Source organism: Microcaecilia unicolor, chromosome 5, assembly GCF_901765095.1.
Source record: "Microcaecilia unicolor chromosome 5, aMicUni1.1, whole genome shotgun sequence".
NCBI classification, from domain to species: Eukaryota; Metazoa; Chordata; class Amphibia; order Gymnophiona; family Siphonopidae; genus Microcaecilia; species Microcaecilia unicolor.
The window spans coordinates 275,683,229-275,699,563 of NC_044035.1; the positions used below are offsets into that span (position 1 = coordinate 275,683,229).

The 16,335-nt window shown below is 40.8% G+C and overlaps 1 protein-coding gene across 2 annotated transcripts in view; it reads right to left on the reverse strand.

Moving 5' to 3' along the window:
* ROBO1 (roundabout guidance receptor 1) overlaps positions 1-16,335 on the reverse strand; it is a 578,749-nt gene that overhangs the window by 49,013 nt on the left and 513,401 nt on the right. For both annotated transcript variants that reach the window (XM_030204239.1, XM_030204238.1), the window contains 2 exons: positions 13,186-13,290; positions 3,562-3,706 (listed from right to left, as the gene is read on the reverse strand). In XM_030204239.1, coding sequence (XP_030060099.1) covers positions 3,562-3,706; positions 13,186-13,290 — 250 coding nt within the window. The remainder of the gene's footprint in view (positions 1-3,561; positions 3,707-13,185; positions 13,291-16,335) is intronic.

A 16,335-nucleotide genomic window follows, 5' to 3' on the forward strand; every position in this document is an offset into this window, starting at 1 on the left:
TTGAATGAGTACTATAGGGATTGGGTTTTCACCATGCCAATCAATGTTTGACCTCTAATCCGAGACTGCCAATTAATAACAAGTGTGATGAACGCACTATTGATATGAAAAACAAACTAAGACCATCTGTTTCAGTAGCCTCCAATAACACATTGAAAAGGATTTCCTGTACATCTGCTAACATGGATGGTCTCTAGGGTGTGCTGGAAAGAATTCCCTTTTTCTTGTTTTGTTATTGGGGTGGAGGATTATTTCTATTTTTCCCCTTTTTATGCTCAACATGCACTAAAGTATTTAGCATGCCAGAAACATTTAAATTTTGGGATTTACAGTCCAGTTTTCAAGGACAGAGTTCCTGCACAATACATATCACCACCTTGGGTGAATCTCTTCATAAAGGCGGTTAATAAATCCCAATAAATAAATATTAAACCCCTTTGGAGGGTAATTTACTAACTGGTCACCTGAATTAAGAGGGTAAAAAAATCATCTGTGTGTCTTTATAAAACAGTACCTTAGTTCCTCAATATCATGGGTAAAATGAACCTGTGTACATTTAGACTAAATGTACATGCACACAGTATGCACTATTGTGTGTAGTTCATAAAGCAGATGAGCAATATTCAGCGTGGCGCTCAGTGATTAGCCCCAGATATCGAGTGCTGGCTCCAATCTATCACCAGAACTGAATATCCGAGACTTTGGTAATGCTCAGAAGCTATCCAGGTATAATATTTAATGCTGTACCTGCATAGGTAGCCAAAGTTAAATCCTTTTGAATAATGAGTGGAGTGGATCGGATAGATGTGACTCGCTTGTTTACTCTTTTCAAAAATACTAGGACTAGGGGGCACGTAATGAAGCTACAAAGTAGTAAATTTTAAACAAATCCGAGAAAATACTTCTTCATTCAACGTGTAATTAAACTCTGGAATTTGTTGGCAGAAAATGCAGTAAAAGCAGTTAGCTTAGCGGGGTTTAAAAAAGGTTTGGATAGCTTCCTAAAAGAAATGGACTTGGGGGAAAATCCACTGCTTATTTCTAGGACAAGTAGCATAAAATGTATTGTACTGTTTTGGGATCTTGCCACGTACTTGTAGCCTGGATTGGCCACTGTTGGAAACAGGATGCTGGGCTTGATAGACCTTCGGTCTGTCCCAGTATGGCAATACTTATATTCTTATGAATATCAAACCCAGAATATATAAATTGCGACTCAACATGTGCTTCGCAATTTCGCCATATTTTGCCTAAAACAACATTTAAAAAATCTGGGGTTTTCTCCTCTGTCATAAATAGTGTGCACTCTTTCTGAAAGACTTCACACTAAAGATATTGCTCCTGAAATGAAAAGAGCCTTTTAAATACCCAAACAAAATGAAAGATTCCAATAAATGATAAGGAAAACTGAAAATAGAACCATGTACAGGATCTTTTTCAAAACCACTCTTCTGAATAAAACCATGCTTTAACTGTGGAATTACACTTTTATGAAACTGCCTGCCCACTATGCAGATACATTTCTGCATATACAGTCTATATTTGTGAAAGTTTAACTGGACTGAGAAAGTGCATTCCTAAGAAGCAGGGATGAGGTGTTTATGCACATAGAGGATCTTTTACAAAAGCGCATTAGCGTGATTAACACACGTAAATGCTAGAGATGTCCACAGGAATATATGAGTGTCTAACATTTAGTGCACATTTATTTTTAGGGCTTGCTAAAAATGTTAGTACGCATTTGTAAAAGTACCCCATAGTTTTGATAATTCAAATGCCTGCAAGTAAATTAACTCCAAAAATCTGTGCATAGCAAAGAGAAGGTGTACAAGTCCACAAGTAGTTTCATTTTGAAAATTTGGTCAAGCCCAAGCACAGAAACTATGCACATACTTTACCCATGTGCAGTTACTCGCTTGGTAGTGCAACCTTTTGTGCATATATCCTATACACACATACATTTCTCCAACCTAAGAGAGTAAGTGTTCCCAGGACAAGATCAGGCAGACCTTCCACTTGCAAAATAACTAGCAACTTATCGATGCCCATAGCAGCTGTAAATTTGTACTTCCCATGAGATGGTAAAGAGAAAGTACACAAATACTTTCCCTTTTAAAATTGGTGCAACTTATACACATTCTGGTCACATACATTAGTCAGCCTGTTCAAAAATTACTCTTGATAGGAATAATTGTATAAAGGATTTTTCAAGTGTAACCCCTTTTTAAAGTCCATAAAAGGCCTCTTATAACACTATCCTATGGGTGTAAAGGTATGTGCAGTGACAAAAAGGCACATCTTTTCACACAATGGGGGAAATTCTATATATAGTGCCTAGAAAATCCAAGCGGAAAACATTTCCGCCTAAGTGTATTCTTTACGGGGCACCTATATTTAGGTGTGGTACACAGAATAAGTTTAATTGATATCCTAGCGCCTAAAACTACGTGCCTCCATTTACACCAACGAAAATGTGGTGTCAATCCCGGTTACATAGATTTAGGTGCACTGGACCATATTTTATGGCAACATGTGTGTATTTTGGAATTCCCACAAAACGCCCATTTCCCTGCCCCTTTTTGCCTGTGTGTGTGTTAGACATTAGCCGCAGTGCGTTACAGAATACGCTTAGCAAGTTATGCGAGTAAATTCTGTTTATTGCCAATTAGTGCTCATTATTGCTTGTTAAGTGCTGTTAACAACACTGATTGGCTTATTAAGCCAATTAAGTGTGTTGATACAGAATATGCTTGCATTTTGGTGCAGAACACTAGGCACACTACTATATAGAACAGAGGTTTTCAAACCAGTCCTTGGGGCACACCCAGCAAGTTGGGGTTTTCAGGATTCCTTATTGAATTCAATTGGGATATCCTGAAAACCCTGACTGGCTGGGTGTGCCCCGAGGACTCAGTTGGAAACCTCTTGTAGTTTTAAAATACACACCTAGGGCCAGATTCAATATATAGCATCCAAAGTTCGGCCACTGAAAAATCTACAAAGAGTGCTCAGCCCTTCCCGCAGCCTTGCCACTTTTGAGTTGTGTGCTAGAAAATTTAGGTGTGGATGTGATAAAATAGTGCCAAGGGTAGATGTGCTCAAGGATCCAAACTGTTGCCAATTAATGTCAGTTATTGATTGCTAATGCCTCATTAGTTTACACGTGTATCTGCCCTATATAGAATCCAGGGGCTAATATGTACATTTACACCTGCTCCTGACCAACGTAAATTAGCGGATACATTTCATCCATGACAGTACAGGTTTTGTAAGGCTATTTTATAAAGACATATAGACGATTACCTCTATAACATAGCCTCAAAATAGGAGCCTACTTGAACTCCCACCCTAGGTGGCCAGTTATAATAGTACTGCCCGTGTATGCACTAAACTAATTTAACATGCACTAAAAATTTAGCATGCACTAAGAACTTTAGTGGATATTAAGAAACAAAAACAAAACAAAAACACACCCCCTAATGGCCTCAGACAAAGTAGAAATCAACAAAAGTTAAAAGATGCTACAATGGAATATCCACTCAGAAAAGGAAACTTTCTTACCCTTCTTCCACAGAAAGACTGTAATCTTCACTGTTACTGTGGGGCAGTGGGTGAGCTGGGGGTGGTGGAAGAAGTTCTGCCCAGTTCATTCCTGTCTGTTTAGGTAATTTGGGAGTTCTAGTTCCCTTCTTATGACCTTGACTTCCTACAGGCAAATAGAAAAGAAAGTCTTGCTGAGGATCTGCTCTCAGTACATAAATTTCTTTCATATTTAGATACATATTAAGAACATAAAAACACGACATTTTTCAACCCTGCTATGCTGACTGCTTTTACCACATTCTTCAGCAAAGAAATCCCAGAGCTTAAATATGCATTGAGTGAAAAAATAATTTCTATGATGTGTTTAAAATATATTACTTTGTAATTAAGTGGCACACCCCCTAGTCTTTCTACATTTTGAAAGAGTAAATAACTGATATTACCTGTTTCACTCCAGTTACGATTTTTACACACTTCTACCATGTTTCCTCTCAAGCTGACAAGCCATAACCTGTTTAGCCTTTCCTCGTTTTTCTTTTTGGGAGGGGGTGTAATTCCACTCCCTTTATTATTTTGGTTCTCTGTATGTTTAATTCTGCTGTATTTTTTTTAGTTGTACAAAGTACTGGGCTTGCCATGTTAGTCCACTTTAAAAGGTAATATATAGAAATAAAACAAACAAAAAAAAAAGACAGCACCTTTTTTATTGGACTAAATTAATATATGCAAACAAACTCAAGGCATGATCTGTATTGTTCTATATTTTATTCTCCATTCCTTTCCAAGCAATTCCTAATATAATACTTGCATTTTTGGCCTCTGCCACACACACTGAGCAGATGATTTCAGTGCATTGTCTGCAAGGATGTCTAGAATGCTAGAGGTTGTCATCCCTACATGCATCACTTTGCACTTGTCCACATAAAATGTCATCTGCCATTTGGATGCCCCATCTCCCAGTCTTGCAGGGTCCTCTCACAATTTCTCACAGTCTGCTAGTGATTTAACAACTTTGAATAGTTTTGTGTCAACTTCAAATCTGATCACTTTACTCACTATTCCCATTTCTTTATAAAAAGTTAGTACATAGTATCACCATAGAAATTATAATTATAAAATCCAAAATTCCACATTCTTTTAAGTTTATGAAAAAAGGCTTGGTTAGAAGAAAAAAAAAAATGAAAACGCAATGTACCCAACTGCATGTTCATTACTTATCCAATATATACTATAATACAACTTTAAATGAATTTTACAAGCAATATCATTTAAAATGATCTTTCTCCAACAATTAATTACATTATAGATTATCAGCTGAACTATAGACTTATTTTCTGAAGTGCTTTTCTATTATTTAATTGCTGGGATCAAAAATACAATAGGATGTAGACATGATCTATTAAAGTTCTAGTGTCGCATTAAGTCAGTGAGAGTTTGTGTAATTTGTACTTGTCCACAGAAATGTTTTAGGCACAATTAAATTGCTAGCTTCAGTTGGAATGGCAGGTGCAGATAGAAATAATGGCCAGTAGAGATAACACAGGAAGTACAAAAGAAAGAGAAATGATAAAAAGTGAAGCACTGCTGTTCAGAGTCAAGGCTCCTCTGAAATGATGGCGTGTGGTTGGATGAAGCATCATTCAGAGCTTTAATAGCTTCTGAATAGGTCAATTATTCAGGTAGCATGCAGTTAGCACAGAGGCTTTGAACTTTGCCAGCCATAATCACTTTTAGCTCTAAGTTCTTTGTGTAAATGTATTTTTTCCCTCATAAGCTTTATTTGAAAGTAGTCGTGTAGTCAGAGTTCATTTGTGTGTGAGCTACTATTCGGTGGTCAGCAGAAAATGAATTCCATCCTGGTTTTCGGGGTTACGTTTTTGTTCATGCCAAAGTCATACCTAGCAACATGTTCAAGGCCACTTCTGTAACACATTTCATCTAACATAGTAACATACTAAGTAACGGCAGATAAAGACCTGAATGGTCCCATCCAGTCTGCCCAACAGTCACATTCATTCTCATTCTAGATTAAATCAACAATGAATATGATATTATATACCTGATAATAGTCTTTCTTTGTTTTTTTTTCAGGGACATAAGACTATAGAAGTCCACCCAGCTCTGTCCTTATGTTCCAGAGTTGCCATCAAAGCCCACTGCAGCATACCTGAATATGCAGTGGCGTTCCTAGCTTGGATTGCACCCGGGGGCGGATCACCGATGCACCCCCCCCCCCCCCGGCGAAATGACACCCCCCCCGGGTGCACGCCGCTGGGGGGGGGTGCCGGAGAGAGGGAGCTGCAGCGAACGAGCGAAGTTAGCGAAGTCGGAGCCCACAGGCGCGCGCCACGGCACCCCCCAGCAGCGTGCACCCGGGGCGGACCGCCCCCACCCTTGGTACGCCACTGCGAATATGTCTTGTCATTTGTGGGACACAGACCGTAAAAGTCTGCCTGGCACTGTCCTCACTTTCCAGATTACTGGAATTTCCGTCAAAGCTCTCTCCAGCCCATCCTAAACTGGATTGCTATATGTGGGACTCAGACCGTACAAGACAGCCCAGTACCAGCCTTAGCTGATGCAGCCAGAGTTGCCACCTAAACACCACTTGAAATGTAAATACATATGCAACCCTTTAAGCTTTATTTTTTATACCATTCATTTTCTAATTAGAGATCCTGTGTGTTCATCCCACACCTTTTTGAATTCCACCACAGTTTTTTTCATTCCAGGCATCAGCCACCCTCTCCGTGAAAAGAATTTTCTGACATTGCTCCCGCGTCTACCACCCCTCAACCTCAAATCACGTCCTCTAGTTTTACCATTTTCCCTTCTCTAGAAAATATCTCTATATTAATACCTTTCAAGTATTTAAATGTCTGTATCAAACATTTAAATACTACAAGTAAGAAAAATTGTGAACTGCTTAGATCTAGATAGATCTCTTTAATCTGTGTCTTTTTCATGCGTCTGCAATGTTTCTGCTCTGCACTAACCTCACACTTGCTACATACCAAGGATTTTCATTGTCTGTCAAAGAAGATATGACTAGAATATTCTACATAGATAAAGCCTGCACTCTAGTTCTTTGTACAACATTCCAAAAAGCAGAGAAGCAACAGAAATTTTAAAGGAGGTGCTTTTTTTTCCTCTTTTTTTTTTAATGGATCAAAACAGCAAGCAAGATACAAACAAGTAGCAAATGCACCAATATAACAGAAAAAGTAGAGTTCCTTCAGCAATGAAACACATCAAAAATTGACAGAGAAATGATTAACGTGAAATTGCCTTAGATATAAGGTTGAGAGATTGATAATTGCAGGAAAAAAAACAGTGGACTATAGACAAGCATAGAAAAAATGGTAGAATGAACAAACGTAGATTCTATAAAACATAAATGGAAATAGTTACACATCTCACACAGGATATGAAGCACTGATTTCAGAAAACTTTTATACAGAAAGGTGTAATAAGTTAATGAGCCCCATTTTACAAAGAATGTAGAAATCGGGACTGGATTGTTCAATGCTGGTGGTATTATAGAAAAGGATCTGCTGATGCAGTGCCTTTTCTCAAATGCCCACAGGGATGCACGTGTATTTGACAGCATGCGCAGCAGAAGAAGCCATTTTACAAATCTACGCATTGAAAAAATAAATGAAATGGATCCAGCAGCTTCCATGCAGAGATGACAGCGCTTACAGGTGGAAGTGGTGATTTTGGAATTTCCACATTTAGCTATCCAATTTTACAAACTTACATGTCTGAAGTGCTGCCAACTGAGTAGGAAGGTCACAATTTTTACATGGTTTCATTCTGGAGGCAGAAATAAACTACATGGAATTAAGAATGATTGCCTGAGGGTTCCTTTTACTACATGTCGGTAAGCCCAACACAGGCTTACCGCTCACTATAACGGAAGTACCACCAGGTACCGCAGCAGGCCAACAGTACTTCCCAAGCCTACCGCACCGTCATTTTTGGTGCTACAAAAATTTATATTTGTAATGCCAGACTGTACCTGGTGGTAATCACTGCCTGTTTACTGCCGGGTTAGCATGGAACTCCTTACTGCCACCTCAGTGGGTGACGGTAAGGGCTTCCACCCCCTGAAATGACCGCACGGCAAGTACTTTACTTGCCGCCCAGCCATTTTCTGCAGGAAAGCGAAACCTTCCCTTTTAACAGCTGCGGTTAAAGGGGGCCTTGGCACGTGTGTAAAACACGCGCCAATGCCAGCGCCATCCCTCTTTTGCCGCAGCTTGGTAAAAGGGACCCTCAATCCCCTATATAAATCGATGGCTGAAACAAGCACTTTTTGAGCTTATGTATACTGTTAATGTGGACATTTTGCCCCATACACGTGTATTTCTTCTGTAAAATGGGGCATAAATATGTAGATTTTAGCTCTGCCCAAGCAATGCCCCCTTGAAATTTTTCCATATGTAAACAGCACCTTTTTAAAAGTAGATGTTTCTAAAATAATGGCCAATATGTTTCATCAACTGGGAATTGTGTAAACACTATCACCTCAAAATTCAAACTCTGTAGTCGGCATTCCATTTATTTATTTGTTGCATTTGTATCCCACATTTTCCCACCTATTTGCAAGCTGAATGTGGCTTACATACAGTGGTGTGCTGGAGCCGGCTCGCAAGAGCCGGTTGTTAAATTTTCTTCCGGCTTGCAAGCCGGTTGTTGAAAATAGCGAGCCGGCTCTGGCTCTCCTCCCTCCCTCCCTCCGGATCCGCCTCACCGCCCGCTTGCTTTTTGAATTCTTCAGGGCAGGCAGTCTTGCCTGCCCGCTTCCAGCGCTGACTGTCCTCCCTTGCCGATTCGCGCTTTAAAAATGGCCACCAAGACTTCCAGAGGCGGCCTCGCGAGACTTTGGCTGAAGTCTCGGCGGCCATTTTGAAGTGCAAATCGGCAAGGGAGGACAGTCAGCGCTGGAAGCTGGCAGGCAAGACTGCCTGCCCCGAAGAATTCAAAAAAACAAGCGGGTGGTGAGGGACCGGATCGGGAGGGAGGGAGGAGAAGAATTCGTGATACAACTTGGGAGGGGGTGGCAGGGGGGAAAAGGGAGTCGCTGCTGGGCATGGGTGGAGGGGGTCGCTGGGTATGGGTGCATGCAAGGGCAGGGGGGTGGAGGGGGTCGCTGGGTATGGGTGCATGCAAGGGCAGGGGAGAGGAGGGTACACTGCTGGACATGGGTGCATGCAGGGCAGGGGAAGGAGGGTCACTGCTGGACATGGGTGCATGCAGGGGAGAGGAGGGTCACTGCTGGACATCTGGGTGCATGCAGGGCAGGGCAGAGGAGGGTCACTGGGTATGGGTGCATGCAGGGCAGGGGAAAGGAGGGTCACTGCTGGACATGGGTGCATGCAGGGGAGAGAAGGGTCACTGCTGGACATCTGGGTGCATGCAGGGCAGGGCAGAGGAGGGTCACTGGGTATGGGTGCATGCAGGGCAGGGGAAAGGAGGGTCACTGCTGGACATGGGTGCATGCAGGGGAGAGAAGGGTCACTGCTGGACATCTGGGTGCATACAGGGCAGGGGAGAGGAGGGTACACTGCTGGACATCTGGGTGCATGCAGGGCAGGGCAGAGGAGGGTCACTGGGTATGGGTGCATGCAGGGCAGGGGAGAGGAGGGGAGAGAGAAGAAATGCTGGACATGGATGGAGGGGAGAGAAGAGTGAGGAAGGAGATGAGATGAGGGAAAAGGAAGAGAGGTGAAAAACTGCACATGGATGAAGAAAATAGGCAGAAGCTGAGGACCAGAAATGAAGAAGAAAGGAGGAAAGAAATAAATGGAAAGGAAGCCCTGGAAACGGAGTTAAGAGGACAGATAGCAGCAGAATCGGATACTGGGCCAGTATGATCAGAAAAACAGTCACCAGACATCAAAGGTAGAAAAAAAATCATTTTATTTTCATTATAGCGTTTGGAATATGTTCACTTTGAGAATCAGGTGCTCAACATTAAAAGTTTATATTTATTTACTTATTTATGTATTTACTTATTTATGCCATTTTATCCCACATTAAACATGAATTAGATTGGAACCTGGGATCATTTAATTTTTTTTCCTGGAGAGAGTAATGCATTGCCCCCCCCCCCCCCCACGGCTATAGCCAGCTCTGCAATTTTGGGGGGGGGGGGCGCAGAGGTGGACGGGGGGGGGGGGGGGGGGGGGGGCGCGCAGTGGTGGACAGGGGGCACCGAGGTGGACCGGAGAGAGAGCCTGTTGTTAAAAATTTACCAGCACACCACTGCTTACATAGTACAGTAGAGGCGATCGCCAATACCAATATGAAACAAATACAAAGTGAGGTTATGACAGAGTAATGATCAGTGTGATAGACATATTGGGCTTAAGGAGGAGGGAGAGTTGGGTTATGTCCAGTACGAGCTTTTATATTGTAGTGTTGCGGGGATGAGGCATTTAGGTTGGATTGTTGGGATATGCCTTTTTGAACAAGTTAGTCTTTAGGAGTTTCCGGAAGTTAGGTGATTGTATGTTGTTTTCACGGCGATTGGTAATGTGTTCCATAGCTGGTTGCTTATGTATGAGAAGCTGGATGCATAGGTTGATTTGTATTTGAGTCCTTTGCAGCTTGGGTGGTAGAGATTTAGATATGTTCGTGTTCATCTAGTTGTGTTTCTGGTTGGTAGGTCTATGAGGTCTGTCATGTATCCCGGGGCATTGCCGTAGATGATTTTATGAACCAAGGTGCAGATTTTGATTTTTAAACGTCATCTGTGCCATTTGAAGATGCACCCAAATATTCAGTGCTGGCCACTATGTGGATATTGGTGCTGGATATCTGGGTACAATGGACAGAGCTGAGGTTATAAAATTTATCCTACGTTTTCCAGATAGTAATCCGGATACTGGTACTGAATAAAGCCAGTTTCTCGGTAACTCCCAGCTCTGCCGCTATTCTGTGCTAGGGCAGCCTGCACAGAATTTCAGTGGCATTACCTTGATAATACAGCTCAAAATCCAGGTATTGTCCTGATCAGAAGCACCTGCTATCTGGATAAGTGACACTGAATACTGGGCAGTATATCTGTACCAGAAAAACATTAAACCTGGTTCCAGCATGGGCAGGAGCAACTGGAGATCATGTCATGTGTCCTTCTCGGGGGGGGGGGGGGGGGGGGGGATCTTGGCTGTTAGCAGTAATGAACAGAATTTTAGAAAGCATGTCCAGTTCAGAATATGGATGTCCAAGTCTGTAAATCACATACAGGCATCCATTTCCCATGTGTTTTATTAGAACAGGACCTGCCCACATATGGCCTGTTCTAAAATACATGAGAAATGAATGTCCAAGTGCCAGCTATGTCCAGCATGAACATCCATTTTACAAAATGAAATGTCTAAACTATGAGTGGGGCAAAGCAAGAGACATGGACATCTTTGTAGGAGCATAGGAACATCCATATTATAAAATCGACACACATACATCCATGTGGAAGAGTAGCCTATTAGAGAACAGCTGAGAACCAGAGCAGGGCTCTAGAAGCTGCCAGTTCAAGTCCCATTGCAGCTTTTTGTATATATATATATATATTTTTTTTTTTTTATTGTGAGCCCTCCAGGGGACAGGAGAACACATACCGTGACTTCCCTTACTCTGTTCAGTGGAGAACTGCTCAGTCGGAGCACCTTTATGTAACCTGGACGTGCCAGATATCAGGTCTAGCTACAAACATCTATATTTTTGAACATGGAAGTCCCTTCCCCTTCTACAAATGGAGTTGGACATCTATCTTTTGGCCCCTACCTAGTCCTGTTCAAAATATGCTCCCTTGCCATATAGACATACAGCAATTTTAGACGTCCATATTCTGGCTTTATAATATCAGCTTTTGGATGTCTACGCAAATATCCAAAACATAAATAGAGCTCCTAAACTAAGCACCAATGTGTCTTTTGGGGCTGAAGTGAATGAGGGTATGTTCGGGGGAGTTCAGGGGTATATCCAGGGAGAGGGGAAAGAGAAAGGGGAATCACAGCTTTATTCCAGTGCTGGCCTCTTTAAGATACGTTCCTGGAGAGCAGAGTTATGCAGATTCCACAGATTGGTGACTTCAATGGTAAACTAAAGCATGGTAAATTACTCCCTCTCTCCTCTCTCATTAACCATGCTTGCTTTAACATTTTCTACTAAAGGAAGGTGAAGTAAAAACTACATTCTGCTATCTTCTCCCTTGTTTTAGGGTAGCCGTGTTTGAAGAATTTCATCAGCGACTGGTGGAATTACATCTAGCAGCAGCATTTTTTTTTTTAATTTAACAAAATGTATAGGATACACACCTACAAAATACATACTTTGCCAAATACAGTCTCTGGAGAGGAGACTGCTAAGTGAAAATACATGATCGATGCACCTTCAGTCTGTCCCAGTATGGCAAACGATTATGTTCTTAAGAGGAAATATGTATGTTTTTAAAAATCTGTTCTGAAAAAATAAGGAACCAGAAGCTAGTAAAAGACTCCTGAGGTGAAAGTGTCGTAACAAAACTGGGCGAGTAGAAGAAGAAACTTTATTTTAGTTCTGCCAAACTAACCTGAGGATGAATTTGGTAAAAAAAAAAAAAAAAAAAAGAGAGAGAGAGAGAGAGAGAAGCTCAGCCAGTCTAGTTCCAAATCTGGTCCAGTGCACACTTTAGGCTGCACTACCAATCTTAGGGCCCCCTTTTATCAAGCTGTGGCAAAAGAGGGCCAGTGCTGGTGTCAGCACATATTTTACACATTGCTGAGGCCCCCTTTTACCATAGCTAGTAAAAGGGAAGTCTCGCCTTCCTGCAGGAAATGATCATGAGGCAAGTTAAAGCACTTGCTGCACGGCCATTTTGGGGGGAAGCCCTTACCGCCACCCATTGAGGTGGCAGTAAGGGCTCCGCATTAACCCGGCACTGCCCGATTACCGCTGGGTACACTCCGGCATGCTAAGGGTGGGAAGTACCGCCGGGCTGCTGTGGTAGCTCAAAGGTACTTCCTGTATAGCAAGAGGTAAGCCTGCATTGGGCTTACCACCGCTTAGTAAAAGGAGCCCTAATAGTAGCAGATGCTCTTTTTCCAATATACTGAATTAACCAGTGGTGCTGTTGCAAGACTACAGAACTTGTTCAAGCAAGATACAGGAATAACATATGCTTGAAATGGAACATTCCCAAGCTATTTCGAAGCAAGTTAGATTTGTTATGCAAGTTAGCATAGTGCTGGGCAGACTTATAGGGTCTGTGCCAGAGCTGGTGGTTGGGAGGCGGGGATAGGGCTGGCCGGACTTATATGGTCTGTGCACTGAAGAGGACAGTACAGATAAAAAAGTAGCACATATGAATTTATCTTCTTGGGCAGACTGGATGGACCGTGCAGGTCTTTTTCTGCCGTCATCTACTATGTTTACTATGTTAACACCAGTGCTTCTAGCCCTGTCCTGGAGATACACTTAATAATCAGGTTTTCAGGATCAAACTAATGAATATGTATGAGATAAATTTATATACGATAGGTTTCCAGTATACACAGATCTGTTTTATACATACTCATTAAGGGAATACTGAAGACCCCACTGGCCATGTGTACTTCAAAGAGAGGGTACAGAAGCATTAACTTATGCCATACTCACCAGATGTACTACTCCCTCGATCAGAACTGTTGTAGGATCCCCCTGCGTTTTGATCATGTGACTGGTTGTACGGGATTGTCGGAATATTTTCATTTACTCTGTAATCTGAAAATATAATTTAGAGTTTTAAAAAAAAAGGTTTCTTACAGGCCTGCTTTCCAAGTAACTATCCAAAACGTTGGGATATTTTTATTCTCTGATGTTTTCCTAACATATTTACATTTATCTTCTTCCTTCAGTTTATATGGGCAAAAGCTCACAAAATAAGTGCAATCAAATCAGAGGACAGTAATTTGTTGTTAATGTGCATTTTGGGGTCTGAACGTTTGTTTGAGGAAAGCCGTGAACAATTTCTCTAAACACAACAATCTCATTTGTTATTTTAAAAGTAATCTTCCTTCTTTGGCTGAAGAACCTGCAAAAATAAAATTCTCATCAATATATGGATGATTCAAAGCAATAGACCAACAAGGTCACGTGCTTGATGGCTACTAGATTTCTCTGCCTCAACCCCAATATATATGTTTAAAAAAGATATATTTTAAAATCTTCTCCATCTACTGACAGACTCTTCAATTTATAAAGGTCCTAATTAGCCATTCTTACCTCATAGTGAGTTGCTCTTTGACTAGACTTTCAAGACAACTGTAAAATAGGAACCACGGGATATTTTGCCTTACGTTAACATCATTTTATCCCTCTACTTAGCAGGGTAATACATTCAAAGAACAGAAAATGATGAAGCCATTCTTAATTGAAAAAAAAAAAAGATAAAAAGGTAACAAAATAAATAATGACTAGCAGTTCCATCTGGCAGGGTATAGATAACTGGAATCTCTAGAAAAAATACAGGTGCTCAGGTAGCCAGGTATATCTGGCAGGCTACATGATCTTCATTTTTTGACCAGTTCAGAAGAGCAGGCTGGTGATAGTGTGGTACCTATGAGACTTCTGAGGCTAGATCATCAGCTAACAGTCATGCTAGTGCTTCTGGCTTTTGGACTGTTATGTAAAATCGGAAAGGAGAGGTATGGAATATAAACTCAGGGAGCAATCCTGCATGCTTCTCTGATCAGGCCAGTGAAGTATAATAACACTATATTTTGAAATCCTACTTCTCTCCAAAAATGAACACAAGGATGCCAATATCAAAACAACATAGCAGCAAAAATAAATAAATAAATTGAATACTTAATCCCAACCCCTTCTCTCAGAGGACAGGAGAAATTAAGCCAGCTCGTCTCACCTCCTAGAAACAAACCCTGAGGTTGAAAGTCATTCACACAGGCAAAAAAAAAATTAAACTGTCTTGGATAAAGAATGATATCCTACAGATAGTCATGCCATATGACTGCACGTTAGGATACATCCTTGGCAGTGCAGACAGGAATAACTGCAGTTCAACTTTCATCCCCTCCCCCCCCCCCCCCCCCCCCACACACACACATACATACACATCTACTAAGATACTATGTAAATGATACTTGGGCACGATAAATAACTGTTACTGACAACTGTAGAAATCAGATTAGTGTCAAAACATATACCAAGACAAAATCATTTCACCACTATCTTGCTCAAAACCAATGCATAGCATATACCTGGCCAACAAAAACTGATGTGGTTTCTCTTATCCAGGAAAAACGCAAAGTGGGGGAGGGGGGGCAAGGTGATCCGACCCAGAGATAAAAAAACATAATTTTAATAAACACAATCATACAAAATCATCATAATAAGCATCTTAAACTGTCCTCTGGTGGATTCTGGATATAACATCTTATGATGGAGATGATTATAGTAGATTTTATATGGATAGTTTAAGATATTTATTATAATGATTTGTATGATTGTATATGATTTGCTGGATTACTTTTATCATAGGGTGTTTTGCTTTCATTGCATTTTTGGATTTCCATGGTTTCTCTTATGCAATAAATACAATAAATCCCCTTCAGATGAAATAGCCATTAAGAACACAAGTCTGAAAATGAGGCATCACATGCTAGCAATCAAATCTGTTACTTCTCAACATAAAGCCAAGACTGAAATGACAAACCATGGGAAGTTTCTGAGTCAAAAAAACAGCAGATACAGGATAAGCAAGCAGTGACAACTCACAAAAGTGAAGTACCAAACCATCCTGTCTCCATGTGCTATGAAAACAAGGGTCTGGGTTAATATAAGCAAATAATGTTTTTTGAAAGGCTCAACTGATGAATCCCATATTGGAATGTATATGGTAATAGTCAGACTATGGAATATTACTAGACTATGTCGTAGTCATGCATACAACTTGTGTTTACACGGAAGCTACACAATAAATCAGAGCTTTGAAATATGTATATATGGGAATGCCAAAGACTCAGCTCTTAAAAGGAACAAAACAAAACTTGTGTGCCGGCAAATGATAGCTATATCAACAGCTATTACAGACAACAGCTTTAAAACCTAACGTTTTAAATCCTCTCAGCTCCAAAAGAGTATGGTCAAATTAACAAGAAGTTCCTCCCAGAAGTAAAGGAAACAGAAGACAAACTTATGCATATCCCATAGGTATCTATGGATCCCCTCCCCCAATAAATAAACAAGTAAATAAACCAACCTGTAGAAATCCTATATTCCCTAAAGTGTCTTGAAAATTTGTTGTGTATAGATCAGTATTAATTTATATCTCGTTTAACCAAAAGATTCAAAGAGGGTTACAATAAGATAAAATACAGTCATACAATAAAAACAACTCATATTAAATGAGCTTAAAAATACATAAGAATATCAAGTCAACACGACAAATACTCACGGAATAACCAAGTCTTAAAGGCTCGCCAAAACTGCATGTAATCAGATGGCAAGCTATTTCAAAGTTCAGGAGTTTTTCCAAATTTTTAGTACTCACTAAATGACAACCTAAACAGGATGGAGGCGGGTAGTCTGATAGATCAATATCAAAGATGTCAGATAGCTAGGGCACAATCTATATAAAATCTTAAAAACAAATAACTTAAATTCAATTCTCACACAAACAAGTAACCAATGCACCTTACTTGACAATGGTGCAACATGATCAAATTTAGTACCCTCCATAATCAACTTTGCTGCCACATTTTGGAGGACCTGTGTTTTCTGTCTCATTTTAAGGGGCAATTCTTTAAG